We start from the raw sequence: 19,768 nt of genomic DNA on the forward strand, positions 1-19,768 counted from the left end.
AGGAAGGAAGGAAGGAAGGAAGGAAGGAAGGAAGGAAGGAAGGAAGGAAGGAAAGAAAATCTTCATTTTGCCCATGTTGAACATTTCACTTCTGGTTAATTAACTCAGTCCTCAGTCATCTCACTAGCTTTTAATGCTCCCAAACTGTCCCCACCCCTCCCTGTGCCCATTTTCTGACAACCAGTGAAAATCTCTTTCCTTCTCCACACCCTAAGATCCAACCCTCCTTGCTCCTTCGCTGTCAGGACTGCAGACATGACTCATGGCAGGGTAGCTGCTGAGGCACGTCCCATCTCCTCTCAGTTCAGGAGAGGCTATGGGAAGAGGGAAGAGCTGAGCAGACATGAAGATTTGGCAGAGGAAGGAGGCCAAGTAGGGAGGAAGTGGAATAATTGATACTGGAGCCAGACATATAATCAGATGAAACCTGGGCAAAACCAAATGGGGTCCAGACATAGGGAGAAGGAGAGCAGGCAAAAAGGCAATAGAGATCTGCAGCCTGAGATAATCCTATGTCTGTGGGATTTTCCCATGGATGGTACAACTGGCACAGGACAATGTTATTCCTCCCCTTTGGTGAAACCAATATGGCGGCAGAAGGCACGGAGGGTGGGGAGGAGGGTGTAGTTTATCTGCACAAGCATCATCAGCATATTTTCAGGAGCTTTTGAGAGCTGATGAAGGATCATTTGCTGCAGATACTTTATATTCACTTGGTCAGCCAACTTGTATTGAGCAATTGCTGAGGCACAGCAGTGAGTGAGGCACGCTACAGAAACACAGTTGAAAAGAATCTGACTTTGCCCTCAATGAACTTGCAGTCAAGTTAGAAGCACAGAGGTCAACAGACAAATAGGATAAAGGCATTAGTTTCTGTACTGGAGCTTGACACCAATACTGCCATTGCTCAGAATGTTTCCAGAACCCCTAAAATTTCAGAACTGTCTTCAGCATCATTTCAGGAGCCAGATAAGAAAACCAGTCTCATTTCTTTATTGTCATGACCTGCGTTTGACCAGAAACAATATTACTCACTTGGAGCACCTCACTCCTCAGATCTGACTCTAGTTCTAAATATCAAACCATCCTCAAATAGCAAAGCTTTGTCACCTCCGGTACATATCTCATTTAAATATGTAAAGGATCTGTAGGCAACTCCAAAAAGAAGGCTCTAAAAAGGTTTAAAAAGCAATGGTCCTACCTTATAGTTTTACCTTATAGTCTGTATCAATAATAGCCTTGTAATTAAAAAACAATCATCATATTATTTTTAATTTTATGATTATTCACTTCACAAATTGAATGTAGAGAGGCTTTCTTATAATAAAATAAAAGTTGGAACAAAGATAGTGTGACACACAAAAAGCATCTAGGGGCTTAAGGAAAATAAAAGACTGCTCCAAAGAAAGTCATTGGCCCAGTCCATGTCCTGCTCTCTGCTGGCCACGCCAGCCTCCTCCTCCTTCAGGCAGAAGGATCTGCTGAAGGACAACGTTGGAACCTCAGAGTCCCACAGACCTCAGGGAAAGGAAGCAGATGGTGAGATGGAGCAGAAGATGGAGCAGGTTTTCGCCTTGCTGCCTGATTTCTCAGCTGCATACTCAGTTATGCTGTTCTGATTCTCAGCACCAGACCTGTGAAATATTAGAGCCCAACACTCTTTGCATTTTACAGTTGAGGAAATGCAGGCCCAAAGAGGAGAAATTACTCCTTGAAGGCAACACCGCTGGTTACTGATACATCAGACTAGATCTCTGACCTCTTAACTCCTAACCTAGTGGTGTTTGTTTTCATTACCCCAGACATTTGCACTTCTTATGACTGCTGTTCTACAGGTTTCCACATTCTCAATATTTGAACATTACAACTAAACACTAAATACTAAAATTTAGGGATCTGCAAGACACTCATGAGTCTGAATCCCTTCATTTCCTCCCTTCCCATCCCCTCCAACCAGGCCTACTCTCCCTATGGGGAGTCAGCCTAGCTCAAAAGAGGCAGGAGAGAGGCTCTGTTTTTCCCTTCCTAGACTCAAGCTGGGTTCACTTGGCTATAAACATTAATGGGTTTCCGGGCCGGGTTACCAGATAAAATACAACAAAATACAATAATTGAGACATGCCTTAACTTAGAAATTATTTGTTGTTTATGTAAAATTCAAATATAACTATATGTGCTGTCTATCTATTTGTTAAATCTGGCAACCGTCCATCACGATGTCTCCCCACTCATTCCTGTAATAAAAACAACATTCCTTTACATGCTCCTCTCCTAGGCTAGGGACCCAGCAGAAGCAGAATTATTTTAGGCTGCAGCATTTCTGGTGAGAAAAGGAGGATTTTTGTCCCATCTTAGTTGTCCTTGTAATATGTCCCTTGAATATCTTCCTCTGGGTCAGCAAAGACCAGGATGCAGGCGATAGAGAGCTGGAGCCATGGAAAGGCACAGCCTTTCTACTCCAAAGCTGAAAATAGGCCTTGATCACATGGGTTTGTCCTCAATGAAGCTGAGGTGTGTGGACAATTTTGATTTCCAGGGAATGGTTCTGGATTAAGATGACAATCCTTTTGTCTATCATCTTCAGCGCCAAAGGGTTTACTTATTTTCAAATCAAGAAGTGCACCCTGAGCATTCAGTTCTTCTGGGAGTCCTACCAAGTAAAAAGTTCTTAGGTAGTGGATTGCACTGCACCACCCTGCTCAGGATCTAATCAGTAGAGAGGAAAACCGTTCAGGCATCACCAGCGGGAGGTCTGGAACAGGGTGACCATGGTGACTGCCACATTGAATCACTCAGTTAAATCCAGCCTGGCATACCTGAAAGTGAGAATTCCCAGAATATAACAAGCGAGAATTCTGCCTTTGTCTTGGCATTGTCCTATTCATTGACCCCATTTCTCCACTTTAACCCAGGATTTACTAGCAAATCTTTCTCCCAGCTTCTTCTCAGCTGTACTTGCCTAACTGATATATCTGTGTTTGACGATCCCATTGTGACAGAATCTTGTGGACAATGTACTAGGGACCCTTACCCTAAGGAGAACTGATCTTGGCCACCCTAGACCTGAAGAAATGTGGATGAAGCCTCTGTTACAGATGAGAGGACTGGGGTTGCATCACACTCCAGTAGGGGATGGGGAAGCCAAGCACAGTGCTCCCCAGGTTGGTGGTTCACCCTCAGTCACAGCCATGCTAATCCAGTGTCCACAAGGGCAGAGCCATGGGCCAGGTACTGCAAAGGGGCTGCCAGGGAGAAACACGGCAGGACTCCTACCCTAGCAGCAGCAGAAACAGACTGTCCTTACCAATCCACAGGCAACAGAGGCCATGCCCAGAGACAGCCTAGTGCGGAGGAGCACCTGACCCTGGACTTTGGCCAGGAACTTCACTAGCTGTGTGACTCTTAGTGAAGTCTGCTCCTTAACTAGCTGTGTAACTGTAGTCAAGTTCTTAATCTAGCTGAACCTCAGCTTGCTTATCTCGGAAATGGGTGAAAATTCCTATCTCAAAGAGCAGTATGAAGTTTAGGGATGTGACGTACCACATCAGCAGTGGGAGGCATGGATTCCAGTCTCAGCTGGGCTGCTACAAACTGAGGGATCTGGAGTGGCCTTCACCTCTCTAGACCTTGGCTTTCTCAACTATGGAGCAAGGCAATTGGACTAAATCATAGCCAAGGACTCACTTAGGGATGCATGTGGCTTGAGAGCTGACTCTGAGTGGCTACAGGGCCCCATAGCTAAAACCTGTGTGGTGGTCCCTCCAGGGTCAGAGGCAGTGTTAATTCCTCCAGCCCAGATTTTTGCTCCAAGCCTACAGATGTATAAAAGCTTCTTAATTTCCTCCTTGCTTTCATCTGAGCACTCCAGGCACCAGGAAAACAGCAGTTAATTAGCCCTTGCAACAGGATGGAGAGATGGTAGGACTTCATTTACTTTAGCTTCTCAGACAGGGAAACTGAGGCACAACAAGTAGCTCTGCTGAGTAACTACCCTGACTTAGACCCAACTCCCGCTTTCCAAACCGTGTGTCTCAGCTCCAAATGCCACTTTCCAGGTGTGTGAGCTGGGTTCCCTTGGCAGTGCCTGCCGGGCCTCTCGTCTTTTCTTGAAAAATCCAGGTGAGGGACTGATAGTAGACCACAGCCTCCTACTCCCAGGCAGGTACGGATCCTGCTCCAAGAGGGAGCAATTGATGTGTTTGCCAACTCAGTGTCCCCGCTGCCAGCTTGTGACTCACCCCCACCCAGCCCTGGGAGATAGGAGGGTCCTAGAAGGGCCCCAGGCTCTCACCCCAACAAGAAGAGGCAATGATCCTACTTGCCAAGGGACAGAATGTGCCTCTGAGAGAAAATGGAGGTGAGTGAGCAGGAGTGGGCGGGCCGGCTCCAGGGGCACCTCTCTCTGTGGAAGGTGCACGCCGTGTGCTTTCACAGACAAACTGCTGCCACTGGGGCACTCCTTGTATTAAACTGAAGGAGAAGCCTATGGCAAACGTTGGTGTCTGGGTACTCCTTGGGAGGGGCCCTCCTTTCCAAGCCACGGTCCATCAGAGTGGTTCTGCTTCCCGTAAGAAGCTTCTGTTGCCTTTAGAGTTGGGCTGAGCTCGGGGAGCTTCCTTTCTGGGCTTGCTCTCTCCTCCATGGCAGGTGAGTTGAGGCTCTGCCTCCTGACTGAGGACTGGGCAAGCCAGCGAGGCTCCTTTAGAGTCCAGAGAGAATGTAGAGAAAAGGAAGAAACACTGGTCTGAGGGTTGGTTCCCCGTGACTGTGTCGGGGAATCCTCTTCTGCTGGACCTTAGGCTTATCATCAGCAAGACTAGATGGTGGCTCAGACCACCTCCTTGTAACTCTGATGTCTGGCTTCTGTGTTGCTCTTTTGGGAAGATAAGTCAGAGAATGGCCCCATGTCAGCAGCACGGGCTTGCAAAGGGAGGAGGACACGGTTCCAGTGAACAAATGCAAGTGGTGTCCTCCAAGGGCAAGCTCCAGGTGCAGGAAGTCGGGATCGGCTCCTGGAGGAGCTGAGCTTTGAACTGAGTGTGAGAGGAGAGAGGGCTGCCCTTAGCAGACAGGATGGAGGGCAGAGCAGGAATGCCCCTAGGTCTGGGCTGCGGTCTGAGAGTGGCTTGCTGACTGTTCACAAAGAATAGGCATCCCCCCAAGGAGGGCAACTGGTTTCACGTTGCCAGCTCCCGAGGTCTCGTAAGCCTCCCAGGCCTTCATCACAACCTCACAACGATGTTCCTAGGGTCTGAGTGAGCATGCTGGCCCCTCCAGCCTCCTGCCCCAGGGAGGAGCACCTGACCCAGGAGAGGGCAGACTCCCAACAGTCACTGTCCTGACAGTGTGGATCCTTATAGGGGAGTGGAGAGGGAAGGCCAGGGCATTTTGGTCAGGATGTGCAGGGAGACTCGTCACTGCCAAGGGACTTAATGTGGCAGCTGCTTAGCAAGTGGGGACCACCAAGCTTTGGCAGCCCAGGAAGCGGTCAGCAGTGGGTCCTTCTCAGGATGTCTGCAGGAAGGAACTCCACTCTTCCCAGAGACAACAGAAGCCAGTTCTTCTTCCTTTAGCTTCACTAATCAACAAGTCTTCCTCAATCACTTCCATTCATGTTGTGTAGCACTCTGAGTTGATGGCTAGGCTGGGAACACTTATGCTTGGATGGGCCTGGGGCTGGATTTCCTCCATTCTGATGAGATATTGTGAGGCAGACAATTCCCCGGCCACAGAGGATGGAATTCTGTCTTCTCCAGAGAAGGAAGCTTCTGGATGAGTTGGCTGTTGCTCTCTCTCCTTCTCCTCTAATATGAAACTTTAGAGAGAAGATTTGAAGAATCAAGGATAATTCTAAACTTTTTTATTTTGCTCCAGCAGAAATTGGTGGAGTTTCATTTTGGGCTTTTTTTTTTTTTTTTTTTTTTTTTTTCTTTTTTGGCCCTGACAAAAACTAATCTACTCAACCAACAAGTCTTTAAAGTCCTTACATTATAGTGGAAAACAAATGACAGACAAAACAACAGCATAAGAAGATATAATTAAATGCTAAATTTTGCAGCGCACGCTAACTTAAACCTCTCCAGGCCTGTTTCCTCATCTGTCATTGAAGGCGTGGGACTGGGTGACCTCCAAGCCTTGCTTCCCCAGCTTAAGTTCTGAGTCTTAGACATCTGGGGAGGGCGTCTTGGGTTCCGAATGAGCCACAGGTGGTGGCTTTCAAGGCTGTTTCAGCTGTGCTGTGTTCCCAGTCAGCTCTTAAGGGGGAAGTGCTCCAACCCGCGGCACCCCGGTTATTTAATAATCCCTTGAATTATTGAAGCATTTTGAACTTGTACAAACTGCTTGTGTTTTCATCTCCTGACTTGATCCTTCAGTCTTTGTGAGCTCAGTAGGTGGACCAGGCTTTGTTATTCTCATTTTATTTGCAGGGAAATCAAACCACAGAAAAGTGCAGGGGCTTGCCTGTGACCTCACAGATAAATCTGGCAGAACTGAGTCTGGACCCCAGTGGACTTTGCAGGGGGTATGAAGAGCAAGAGGAGGGAGGGACCTAGAAGGGCAGGGGGAGAAGTGGGCCAAGCCTCTCCTGCTGGCCAAGTTTCGAAGCCAGCAAGGCATGGGATTAAGTCATCAAAATACAGTCTTGGGGGGACCTTCTGGTGCCTTTTTTCTGGTTTGAGCGTTTTCCTTTTGTCACTAGGCTAGCGAGACAAATGCAGCAGAATTTCCCAAGCGAGTGGAAGAGCTATCCCTACCCTTTGCAAGGGTGAGGCTCTACTTTCTCCCCCAGGGCCCTGGCATGTCTCTACGGAGGCCTGCCTGCCCCAGGAGAGCAAACTCAGCTGAAAACAAAATCAGCTCAGGCACGGGGAGGGGACAGGGGATCTGTAGAGACACAGGTGGGGAGAAAAGCAGCTCTAGACCCGGAGCCCCTCCCCTCCCGCCCCCACAGGGCGCCCAAGGGCGAGGCCTGGAAGGGGATGAAGACAGGCTGGGAAGGAGGCTGCTTGTGACTTCAGCAAGGGGTGAATTGCAGACTGCCGAACTGCCTTCCTTCAGAAGAAGCCTTACAGGGCATGCTGTAGTTGGGAAAACTGAGGTCCAGAGAGGTAAGGCGACGGCCTGAGGCTGCACAGCTAGACAGGGGAGACCAAGACCGGAGCATGGTCTCCTGACTCCTGACTCAGGGCTCCTGGTCACACTGTCACATCATGGTATTTTTGCCACTATGAGCAATCATGTTTCCCAGACCTCTGTCATTTGCGTTCTGCTGTCACAATTTTTGCAAAATCATACCAACTATTATTTACTTAAAGTAATTACTTAAAATTTAAAGAATTACTTATCAGTTCCAATGCATTTGTTTATTTATTCATGCATTTATTTTAGAGACGGGGTCTCACTATGTTGCCCAGGTTGGTCTTGACTCCTGGGTTCAAGCAATCCTCCCGCCTTAGACTTCCAAGTAGCTGGAACTACAGGCACGTGCCACCATACCCAGCTATTCCAATGTATTTATTTTGAAAGGAAACTTTATATCACTCACCCAAATGATAGAAACCGGTATCTTTTGCCACAAATGAAGACTAACCACAACTTTGGTAATCAATTAAAATAAATAGAATAAAAACATAACATTATTTAATTCTAGCTAGGTACTTTTACCTGGCAGAAAAATTTTTGTTTGTTTGTTTTTGTTTGTTTGGTTTTGTTTTTGCTTAAAAAGGGAGGTTGGCAAATATTAAAGAAACATGTTGACACCCAGCTAGACTTTCTCCTTGTAGTAATCAAAACGGTAAAAAGAAGTCCTTTCTATGAGTTTCAATGTTAGTTATTGCTGTGTCCTTGACTTCCCTGGAGTCACCCCACAGCCACCAGTAGTGCGTGGCCAGCACTTGGGGGAGATTCCGGGTCATATGCTAATGGCTCAGGATAATTTTCCCAAAGCAGGCAAGGTAGGAGAGCTGAGGCCCGAAGAGAAAAGCCATGAAGTACAGCCTTCCCTCACCGAGGTGACCAGCCCCACGCCTGGCTGAAAACTTTTTTAACCAGCACATTTAAGGTGGATGTTTCTGACTGAGCACCTATAGTTCTCTGGACTCACCAGGGCCTGCTGGGTGCTGAGCCCTGTGGGAGGATTGCCTTCTGTGGCCAACCTGGAGAGGGCCCCCAGGAAGTCCCCAAGCTTCTTTCATATCTACCTGGGGTCCTAATCAGCTATCAGGAGGTCCCACAGTGCTGGGAGCAGAGTTGGGGTGCTCAGGGGTAGCCAGGGACCCTTCCCTCCTTCCTCCTCCTTCCTGACCACACCAGAAGCTCAGCAAGACTGGACGAGTTCCGGAAGATCCAGGGCTCAGCTTCAGGTGCCAGCTTTAACACAAGTCCCTGTTTTCTCAGCCCCAATTGTGTGTGCTCAGTGGTGCGTTTACAGCAAAAGGTGGATGGAGAGGAACGAAACAGTCACACTCCCATTACTCACTGCACCTTCATTCTCACTGTCCTGGCCAGGACAGAACAGTTGTCATGACCACAAGATCTCCTTGCCACAGGCATGGCATCCCTTGGCACAGATGGTCTTCCAGCCCAGGTCTTTGAGCATTAGAATCGTGACACACGGCTAAGTAACTACACACTTCTTAAATGTCTTCAAGAACCTCCCACAGTTGGCTCAAAGAAGAAGGGCTGGCACCTCCTGTGTCTAGAACCACTGGGGATGGGGTCTTCCAGGAGTCAGGGCCAGCAACTGGCCAGAGATGCTAGAATTTCTGTAGAGGGCCCCTTAGCTACAGAAACTTTTTGCCCTATAGGCTTTGTTTGTGTCACCAGACTTTGGTAGCAGAGTGGCTGGAGGATAATCACTGTAAGAGACACCAAAGACCTGAGTCCTGGCTTAGGGTCTGCCCCATCTTAGCTGTGTGGCCTCGGACCAGTCTAAAGTTCTCTGAGCTTAATATGCTCACAAACAGAACAAAGCTACTGCTCTCTGCCCTGCTACCTCATTGGCCAGGTGGGAGATAATCACAAGGTGATGAACAGGGAAGCCCTTTGCACACTGGGAAGCGCCACACCAGCGATGGTGTTCAAGATATGCTCAAGCAACTTCCAAAGACCTTCCCTACCTGAGTCCACTTTTGGCATGGGATGTCTGTCCCATGTGAGCAGGTGGGGACTGCATATAGAAGTGTATGTGTCCATGTGTGAGCGTGCATGCACACATGCTCCTCTTCCAAAAGTGAGACCTGTTACCCGAGCACTGAGGGGCCCAGCCAAGTGTCTCTCCCTTCATGTAAAATTCTTGAGTAACAGGCCAGGCACAGTGGCTCACACCTGTAATCCCAGCACTCTGGGAGACTGAGGTAGGAGGATAACTTGAGGCCAGAAGTTTGAGATCAGCCTGGGCAACACAGGGAGACCCTGTCTCACAAAAAAATTTAAAAATCAGCTGCGCATGGTGGTGTGCACCTGTGGTCCCATCTGCTTGAGAGGCTGAGTTGGGAGGATTGCTTGAGCCCAGGAGGTTGAGGCTGCAGTGAGCCACGATGGCACCACTCCACTCCAGCCTGGGCTACAGAGCTGTCTCAAACAAGCAAACAAACAAAAAATCTTTGACTAACCAGCAGGAGCGGTTTCTTTCCACTGTTGGGTCTCCAGGGAGCTCTTTTCTGGGCCAGGTAAGCACCTGCCCTTCAGGATGCTGCCACCTCCTAGCCTTTGGCTCTCCTCTTCCCAGGACTGGAAAGCACCTCCTGGTTCAGTGCCTGGGGTGGCTCTGGGGCCAGTCAGCCTCTCCCTCCAACTTCCCAGTATAGGGTGGGGGGCATCTGGCCCAGTGGAATCTTCCTGACCCTCAATGGTATTGTTCTCAAGGGTGCTCTTCCGGGGTGCTGGCCCATCATCCAGGACTCCAGGAGATATTTCATATCAGGATGGCCCCCTCAGCTTTCCCTCTTCATGACGAACCATCACTGGTACAGTTGAACCAGCCTCTGGGTTTGAAAGCCAAAAGCTATGACCTCAGAACACGGGGCTCCTGGAGGGCAGAATGACCATGTCTTCCACTTGTCTGGGGCCATGGAAGGGAGATGGCTGAGGGCCAGGGGTCCTCCACCACTCGGGCTGTGAGAGCTGCGTTTGAAGTGGCAAACACCTGCCAGGGATTTCCCTTCCGAAAGGAAACAGACATATCTGTGTATGAAAACTTAGGTTCTTGTTTGCAAACCCATCCTAGCAGTGTTAGGAGCTGAGAAAAAACCTATTTCTCAGGTATAGAGGGGGAAAGGTAAAAGAGAAGCATTTCGGAAAACCTGCTTTTTCCCACAGTGCAGTAAATAGGCAGGGAGCAGGAAGTGGAGATGGAGCTGGTGCAGGAGCTGGCATAGCTGCGTGTTCGTGTTGATGGAGCACCAGGTGTCGGCTAGGCACTGGGCTGTACAGTGCATGTTGCCCCCATACCAGGCTTAGGAACTGCCATGGACCTGACCTTTGCAGGCAGACATAGAGCCTGGAGCCCAAGAGGCTAAGATGCCTTCTTTATCCCAGAATCGGGGCCTCACTGGATAAAGCAGCATCTTCCCAAAAGACCCACAAGCTACAAAGTTTTATAGGATGTTTTCTGCTTAGAAAAGTTGTCTTTTAGACATTTGCTAATACTGGCGTGATTGAAGTATGCTCACTGTGTCTGCTTTTCAAAGATTATAAGGGACACTGACCATTATTAACCAGATCTCTGGGGAAGTCTCTACTCTGAGGACAGGCACCAAAACTTTTACATTTTTTTACATTTTGAAACTTCAGGTGGCAACATGTGCCTGCACTGGGCATCAGGGTGTTTGTGGCTTCTGCTGTGCCTTCTCTCAGTGGACACTTAGCGACTTCAGTTCAGTAGCACTTAGCAAGTGCCTTCTGGAGTTCTCACCTGGGTGGGCACTGCTGGTCTCAGGGTGCTGGCGATGGCATTGTGGGTGCAGCTCCCTCTGCCTTTGAGGACCCACAGTGAGGCACACCCACCACACCTCCTCGAAGGCCAAATGGTATTGTTCTGTGTCCAGACGTCAGGGCTTCTGAGCATTGGGGCTACTCTGCCCAAAGCAGTGTGCCAGGAAAAGAAAGGAGGGCCAGCCCAGGGTGGAACCCACTGCTTCTCAGAGAAGGAGCCATGCCCAGAGAAGTCAGGAGGCAGGGATCAACACTTCCCCTGCTGAAGTCCCATCTGTTGTGACTCAGGCCCCAGTGGTTCCCATGCTGACTCAGACTGCTGAATAAGCAGCCACCCCTACCCCTTTGAGAAGATTCTCGACCTCCTGGAGCCCTGTGTGCCCCAATCTTGGCAGCCTTGCTGGGAGATCACCTGCACTCTCCAAACCCCTAGAGAGGGTGAGAGCAGCGCCACTAAGCCACATGCGAGGTGCTCCTTGTGACAGGTCAGCTCTACCCAATCCCCCGGTCCTGACTGAAATCCCAGAAAGATGAACAAGGGTCACTACATGCCTAGTACATGAGAGCCCCTTACCTGGGCACTGAGTGGGGAGTGGCAGGTACTAGGCAAGTGGCAAATGGAACCTGTCCTTGAAAGGCATCTAATCAAGGTTCTTTCTCCAGCAAGCCCTCACCAGGCCTGAGAGGCACGAGGACTCCATGAAACTGTGCGTGCACTCCCTTTCATGAAAAGGTCCTTGGGAGATCACGCTGCTGAAGATGGCCCTGTTGGACACTGCTGGGTGTGTGACTCGGCAGGCAGACCAGGGTGTGTCTCGCTGGAGAACAGGTTTGGCCGGCCCCACCCTGCTGGCAGAAGCTTGATTTCAAAATGGGCTAATAGCTGGGGACACAGACACTCTTTTCATCTTGTCCTACCAGGCACATACCCAGCTCCCAAGGAGCCCGGCAGCTTCTGTCTGTCCAGCTAGAGCTGGATAAAATTCTCTGGGTTCAACCACCCAGCTGCTTTGCTCAGGTCAAGGGGTAAAGGGAAGCATTCTGGACATCACAGCTGGACCCCATGCCGTGCACCAGCACAGGCTGCCTCACCCTGCCTAGAACGGCCCTACCTCCTGCCGCCCACTTTACTCATGGTGCCTCCTCTCTCTTCTCTGCCCCGGAGACTGTGGGAATTCCAGTGCCATCAGCATCCTGAATCTCCATCCCTAGCACAAATTCTCACAGTCACAGTTCACCTTTCCCTGAGCTCTTGCTGTGAGCTCAGCCCTGTTTTAGGCACAATTAAGGGCATCTTTGCCCTGGAGAGCTCAGGGAAAAGACAGAAACCTACATTAGCAACTAGAAAACAAACAAGACCAGAGGCCCCTGGCTGTAAGGGCAAATAATTCCAATTCTGGTTGTTATGGAGACAGGGCTGGGTTAGAACAGGCCTTTTGGAGATGACAGGTTGAGAAGAGGCCTTAGAGAAATATAGCATTTGGGAGGCGGCAGGCGAGGAAAAGCTGTTCAGGGTGGAGGAGCATCTGAACAGAAGCAGGGAGCCCAGGATGTGGCTGAGGTCATGGGGCAGCTTAGTGTGCTGGGGAGGGGAAGAGATGGCTGGACAAGCAGGGTGGGGCTGGGCTGAGGAGTTTGTCTTGTAAGGAGCAGACACTGTAGGTTCTCCAGCGTGGCAAGGGCTGATGAAAGCTTTCCCTGAGGAAGGTGGAGTGATGGCATCACATGGCAGGGACCAGAGCCCTGGGGGCTGGGCAGGGGCCGTGTGGGGGCACTGGAGTGGCCTGGTGGTAAGCTGATGGGAGCCAGAGCCAGAGCCTGGGCAGTAGGGGTGTAAAAGAGGAGAGTCAGTAAGGACTCTCTAATGGAAGGACAGGAGGATGCCATCTCTTTTGGAATGGCTACTACCCTATCTGATGATTTGGGCAATCAGGAGCTTTTCCAGCTTTGGGGGCCACTCCACACTGAATGGCTCCCTCAGGGGGCAGCTGGTCATGTTCAGTTCTTTGAGGCCCTGGATCTGGGGCTTGTATTGCTTCACTGGGACGGTCTCCCGGCCTATAAAGGAGGGGTTGGCTTCTGAGAGCTTCCTGACTTAATGAGGGACAGGAATAGAGGGGAGCTTTCAGTGTGGGGTTAAAACATCCCACTTCTCCAAGAATGAAGGGGAGAAGGGGAATTACACAAGCAGGCGGCAGAGCAGGGACTGGCTCGGGGTCTCCTACCTAAAAGCAGCTTTTCCTGGCTCACCTCGGACTGTGAGAACCCTTGAAAGCCCCACTGGTCTCCAGTGAAGAAACATGTCTCTTGGAATGCTCTGGATTTCTGTCTGGCTGTCCAGTCTAGCCTGCTGTCTGGCAGAGTAATCAACTCTGCTCCCAGGAAATCGAGTTTCCAGCCTCTGGAATGTTCTGATCCATGGGATAACCAGACAAGAGGTTGTGTGTGTGTCACTGTCCTTTGTATTCAAAGAGCCAGGCACTGCCAGCAGATTGCCATCTGAATGTGGGGGTGTGGCTGGGAGAGCTGGCCTTGTCAGTGAAGCTCTCCCACCTGCAACAGGCACACGTGCACTGTCCGTGCATCCTCTTCTGGCTGCAGCTCCTCGCCCGGGACCTGGAAGACAGTGTTTGGAAATGTGTGGAGGCATTTTGCAATGCACATTTTGAAATGTTTGGGGGCATTTTGCAATGACTGTGAGGCATTACTGGCATTTAGAGCCTAGAGGCTGGGGCACTAAACATCCTGGGATGCTTGGGACAGCCTATACAAAGAACTGTTCTGCCTCAGGTGCCAACAGCACCCACGTAAAGAAACACTGCACTATTTGTGATAAAGCCTGGCTTCACTCGAGATGCTCCATCTGGGCAGACCATGCTCCTCCACTTTTCTGAGACATATTTAGAACTGTTTTGTGTCTGCGGGGTGAGACTAGCATGGGGCTCTGATACTGGTGCACATACCTTTCCTAGACTGTCTTGGCTTCCTGGGTTCATCCTCCCTCTTATGACACCTGGTAGCTCCTTTAGGTATGTCACGGGTGACATACAATCTCTCCTTTAGGAACCAAGTCTTAAGGCAGCCAACCTATGCCCAATCTAAGAGTCAGAGGGATTCGATGTCCCTACTGAGCAAACACTCATGTCATGGACCCTCCTGAGTGCTTTCCTAACATTAGTTCATTGGATTCTCACAACAATCCTCTATGTTGGGTATAATTATACTAGTTTTACAGAAGGAAAAACTGAGGCACTGGGCAACTGACAAGGCCAGGGCAGGCTGGCTCCAGAGTCTGTGTTCTTGACCCTGGGTCTTCCTCCACTTTGTAGGTCTCAGCCCAGTGAACTGGAGGAAGCACCTCGATTCCCAGGCAGTTGCTGCCATTTCAGTCTTCAAGGCTGCAGGCTTCATCCAGGTCCCAGGCCATTTGTGCAGGGAGAGCTGGTAGCAGTTCACCTCCTCGTGCCTTGGAGGGAATCCAGGCCCCCTCATAGTACTTGGGGAGGATAGGGTCTAACTGAGAGGAGACTTTACTCCTGCTTGTCAAAGTGACAGCAAAAGGCCATGATGATTGGAGAGAGTCATACCCAGCTGTCCTCAGGCAGCACAGCCCACCAGCACCATGACACTAGGAGCTGGAGTGGAATTCCCAGGAATGGGTGATGCCACTGGGGTGTGGCTGACGGTGGGAGGCTGGGAAATGCAGTCCTATGGGGACGTCCCTGCCTTCCCCACATTGCCTGCTCCCCTGTGGGTGCAGCCAGTGTGCATTCCCTGTGGGCAGCCCACCCTGGCCGAGACTTGGCAAGGCTACCAGCTGCTCCTTTTCCCAGCACAGGAAAGCAAAGCCCAAAGCCTCTGAGAGGCTCAATCAGCATGATCACATCTTTGCTGGGTTTGGGCCAGGATGAGTGTTTGGGCTTCTCATCAGGTGTCTGAGATGACGTCCAGGCGTGTCATTTACAGAGAACAAGGGTGCTCCTTGTTGTGTTTCCATTTAAGGCTTAGCTGGCTCTTCGCCCTTTGGCAATGCTGGGCTTCCCCCTCCATGTTGTCATCTGCCACCTTCCTTCCCCTGAGAGGAGAATGGAGGGTGTGGCCATTTAAAAAGGCTTTCATGGCATATTTTGCCTGTAATCTGCAGGACACGCATTCCATACCCAGATGCTCAGAAAATTGCCCATCTCCTCTCCCCATGCCTTGTGATTGTCCGTCTATGCCTCTCCCAACAACCAGACACCAGTTCTCTTTGGGGTAGGTTGGTTTGACCCAGTTTGGGGAAGAAAATTGTGCCTGCCTGAGTGCACAGCTGGGTGTGTGGGTGAAGGGGATGAGCAGGCCATTGCCAAGGTTAACAGTCTGTGGCTTCTGAGTTTTGGATGCAACTTCTGACTGGTGGTTTGACACCCAGTCTTTCTGGGAGCTCAAACCATGGGAGTTTCCTGCTGTCTGTGACTCCCTGCAGAGATGAAAAAGCACCAAGTTGAGTGCCAGCCCCTCCCCAGCCTTGTGTGGCTAGATCTAGTGTGGAAGGGAATTACCCAGTTGCCTAACGACCTCCCCTATACACACATATACTCTCTCTCTCTCTCTCTCTCTCTCTCTCTCTCTCTCTCTCTCTCAGGGAGGGGCAGGGGTGGGCAGGCAGGCCCTGGGTTGCTGGGTTTGGCCCTGGCCCATCCCAGCAAAGGTGAGTCCCAAGTCAGCACCTGTGTGAAGACATTTTTTATCAGACTCGATGTTGATCCTCTACTCTGAGAACAAGTTGGAGCAGGTCAGACCCACCAGCTCGTGAGCTCCTGGGAAAGTCCTCCTCGGAGAGTTCTGTTCCAGAGCTAATTCCCACCAAGTCTCCAACCTCACAGGCTCGTCCCAAGGAGGCCAACTCCCTGCTTGGGCTCACACAGAGCCCCTGGGGCACCTCATTGTCTGTTGTATGTTTTCATGCTGGATTGAGCTGCTGCCCGGCTTCTCCCCATTGCCAGCCTAACAACAAAGCCCAGGAGGCCCTCCCTGTACCCCACCCTGCAGCCCCAGGCCTGCCTCCATGTGTGCAAGCAGGCCCCTAGCTCACAGTCCCTTGTGAAAGGGCCCAGGGAGCAGGAATATTGTCCCTGTTTGGCATTTGAGGTGATCTGTTACCCTTTGCTTCTTGCCCTGGAAGAAGGGAGGCAAGATGAAGAGTCTAGCAGAAAAGAACACTAGAAAACAGTCCTGGCCAGAATAGAAGTTTCTGTGTGCTGAGTATAAGGGGCCAAAGAAGGCTGGCTGTGTGAGAAGCTGCTGGTGTCTGGGAATGGCATAGGGCTTGGAGACCCAGGCTCAAGTCTGGGTTTTGTCCTTTCCTCACTGAGTGACTACTAGAAGGTCACTTTTCTCTGGGCCTCCAACTCCCCCTCCTGGACTGTACCCTGTGGGATTAGATCAGAGGTTGTCAAACTTTATTGACAGCAATTCACAGTAATAAATGCATTGTATGTTGCAATCCAGCACCCATACACTGTTTCACAAAACAATGTGTGACTTTACTACCTGCACTGCACTCTGATATTTTATATTCCAGGATATATTATTCTATTCCATCTTTTTAAAAATGATGGTCACAGTCTTCTAAATTGACTTTATAATCCGTAATGCATCACAGTTTGCAGTTAGAAAAGTAATATATCAGATGATGGCTCAGGTTCCTTCCACACCAAACATTCTGGGATTCTCTGAGCGTTATTATGGGGGCTGGGGAGGGCTGTATCTCATGCCCCGCTGGATCCAGGACCCCCATTTAGGAACCTTGACTGAGCTTTTCTCCCTTTCCCTGGCCAGATCTACAATGGAACCCTCAAGCGGGAGCCTGACAACAGGCGCTTCAGCTCCTACAGCCAGATGGAGAACTGGAGCCGACACTATCCCCGGGGCAGCTGTAACACCACCGGAGCAGGCAGCGACATCTGCTTCATGCAGAAAATCAAGGCAAGCCGCAGTGAGCCCGACCTCTACTGTGACCCACGGGGCACCCTGCGCAAGGGCACGCTGGGCAGCAAGGGCCACAAGACCACCCAGAACCGCTACAGCTTCTACAGCACCTGCAGTGGTCAGAAGGCCGTGAAGAAGTGCCCTGTGCGCCCACCCTCCTGTGCCTCCAAGCAGGACCCCGTGTATGTCCCGCCCATCTCCTGCAACAAGGACCTGTCCTTCAGCCACTCCAGGGCCAGCTCCAAGTGAGTGCTGCTGGGCTGGGTTGCGGAGCCAGGAGGGCCAGTGGGGAGACACACCCTTAGCCAGACTGTACCCTGCAAAGGGCTCCTGGGATGACAGGAGAGACATAGCTTCTGTCCCTGGGGAGTTCATTGCCCCTGATGTGATGGACTCCCTGATGGGGAGAACCTGGCCCGATGGGCCCTTGACCTCAAGAAGTTCTTAGAGTGAAGCTGAAACAGACATTGACTGTGTAGGTTTTCAAGGTCACAGTTTTTGAACAGAGGGAGGTTAATGGTTCTCAAAGTGTGTTCCTCCAACCAGCAACATCAGCATCACCCAGGAATTTGTTAGAAATGCTCATTTGGGGACCCACCCTAACACTGGGAAAGGGGCCCGGCAATGCATATTTTAACAAGCCCTTCAGTGATTCTGATTTACACTAGAGTTTGAGAACCTCTGATCTTAGGCATGTAAATCTCTATCCATGTTCTGAAAGAGCAAAGGAATATGCCCCTGTATGGACGATGGGAAAAGAAGGGGTTTTAGGTTACATTATAACATAACCTAAAACATAACCTGTAAATCCAAAAGACAAATAAGATGATAGACATAAAAACTGAGGGACATGGCCTGGGTGTGGTGGCTCACACCTATAATCTCAGCACTTTGGGAGGCTGAGGCAGGAGTGGGTAGAGGGTGCTTGAGCTCAGGAGTTTGAGACCAGCCTGAACAACATGATGAAACCCTATGTCTACAAACAAATACAAAAATTAGCCAAGCATGGTGGCAGATGCATGTTGTCCCAGCTACTCAGAAGGCTGAGGCAAGAGAATCACTTAAGCCCAGGAGGTGGAGGTGGCAGTGAGCTGAGATAGTGCCACTGCACTCCAGCCCAGGCAACAGAGTGAGACTCCGTCTCAAACAAACAAACAAACAAACAAACACCAACAACAACAAAAATCCTGAGGGACTTCATGGGGCTTCATGATCTAGTGCTACAGAACAGAGCACAACTCCTGTGCATAGATGTTGACGGCCATCACCCAGAGGGAATAAAGGACACCGAATGGGGTGCGCCGTTAGGAACCGTAGATGCAGAGGTGTTGTGAGTGACATTGAGCCTGCCCTTCAGTGCTGGGGGCTCCCTGCATTGTTATGTGTTTGGCAAATGTTTGCCGAGCATCCACTACATGCCAGACTCTTTGGCGAGTGCAGGGGACAGCAGCCACGATAGGGACAACCCAGACCTGTTCTGGAGCTACACAATTAACTCCTTTTCAGAGAGCCTCAGGAGCTTTGCATTCTTCATCTTTAATCCTCACACCCCTCTTCAGGCAGGCATGAGTATTCCTGAGAAGAAAACAAGGCGCAGAAATGTTAAGCAGCTTGTCCAAGGCCACACAGCTGGCTCTCCATCCTGTGCTCTTCCCTACCAATACCACACTGTTCTGAAAATAAGCAGGACCCCATTGTAGAGCTAGACCTTTCCTAACTACTTGAAGGCTGTAAGGCGTATTTAGGATGATCTGGAGAAGAACTTAGAAACCGCTCTCTCTTAGAGGCTGATCAGGGCAACCTCTGGCTTCAGCTCATTCCCCAACCAGAGACCCTGAGTGGAGGTTCTAGGTGAGATATGGAAGGGATGAGTGTCAAGCCATTTTACTGATGAATGCAGTGACCTTCTCTCAATGCAGGCAGCAGTACTACTAACCCAGTGCCAGAGAGCTCTGCGACTCGGGTGGTTTTCTTAGAAATGAAGTTGGGTTGCTGTAGCTAAAACCATGAGTATTTATTGACCACTAGGTATGTCAAAGCACGAGGAGAGGGCTCCCTCTCTGAATGCTGGACATAGCCAGTCACCACCCTGTGACTCTACACCAGGGGAGCTGGAGAGGTTCTTAGAAGAGAGGTTTCCCTTCCCTAGGAACGCTTTACAAAGGTGGGGCTTCGGCAGGGCCAGTGGCGTGCCTTGAGGCAAGCCTGAGACCTGGCCAGGGTCCAGTGAAGGGGAGTCTTGCTGGAGCAGACCCTGGATAGGGGCTGGGGAATGTTTTCATAGTGCAGCCGGGTTATTAGGTTAAAACATATGAAATGTCTGGTTTTATGGCTCAAAAAAGGTTAACTGCAGACATTTCCTGTGATTCAACCTAATACCTGCCCCTGGATATCAGACTAAGCTGTTTAAACTTGAACCTGAAGTATGGAGAAGCCACTGATGGCTTCTGAGCTAGAGAACAACACAGTGAACAGGGTTTTAGGACCACTTATCTAGTAAAAAGGGTATGAATTTTAGATGGGGGAGCTTGAGGAAGAAAGCCAAATATGGCAGTCCCTTGCTGCCATTAAAGTGATCAAAATCAGGAAATTGGTGGCTATAATTTGGGAAGAAAGGGTAGATGTGAAAATTTTTGTGTAAGCCCAGCTGGACTTGGGGATGGATAGATGGACGGACGGATGGATGGATGGATCGATGGGTGGTTGGATGGATGGATGAATGGATGGATGTATGGACAGATGGGTGGATAGATGGATGCATGGACGGATGGATGGATAGACGGATGGATGGATAGATGGATGGATAGACAGATGAATGGATGGATGGATGGATGGATGGATGGATGGATGGATGGATGGATGG

At 50.2% G+C, this 19,768-nt stretch overlaps 1 protein-coding gene across 1 annotated transcript in view; it reads left to right on the forward strand.

Annotated features, from left to right (window-relative positions):
- Window positions 1-19,768, forward strand: part of PKP1 (plakophilin 1) — a 49,079-nt gene that overhangs the window by 12,559 nt on the left and 16,752 nt on the right. Inside the window, exon 3 of the mRNA XM_023187009.2 lies at window positions 16,756-17,150. Coding sequence (XP_023042777.1) covers window positions 16,756-17,150 — 395 coding nt within the window. The remainder of the gene's footprint in view (window positions 1-16,755; window positions 17,151-19,768) is intronic.

The sequence above is a fragment of the Piliocolobus tephrosceles genome, chromosome 1, assembly GCF_002776525.5.
Source record: "Piliocolobus tephrosceles isolate RC106 chromosome 1, ASM277652v3, whole genome shotgun sequence".
NCBI classification, from domain to species: Eukaryota; Metazoa; Chordata; class Mammalia; order Primates; family Cercopithecidae; genus Piliocolobus; species Piliocolobus tephrosceles.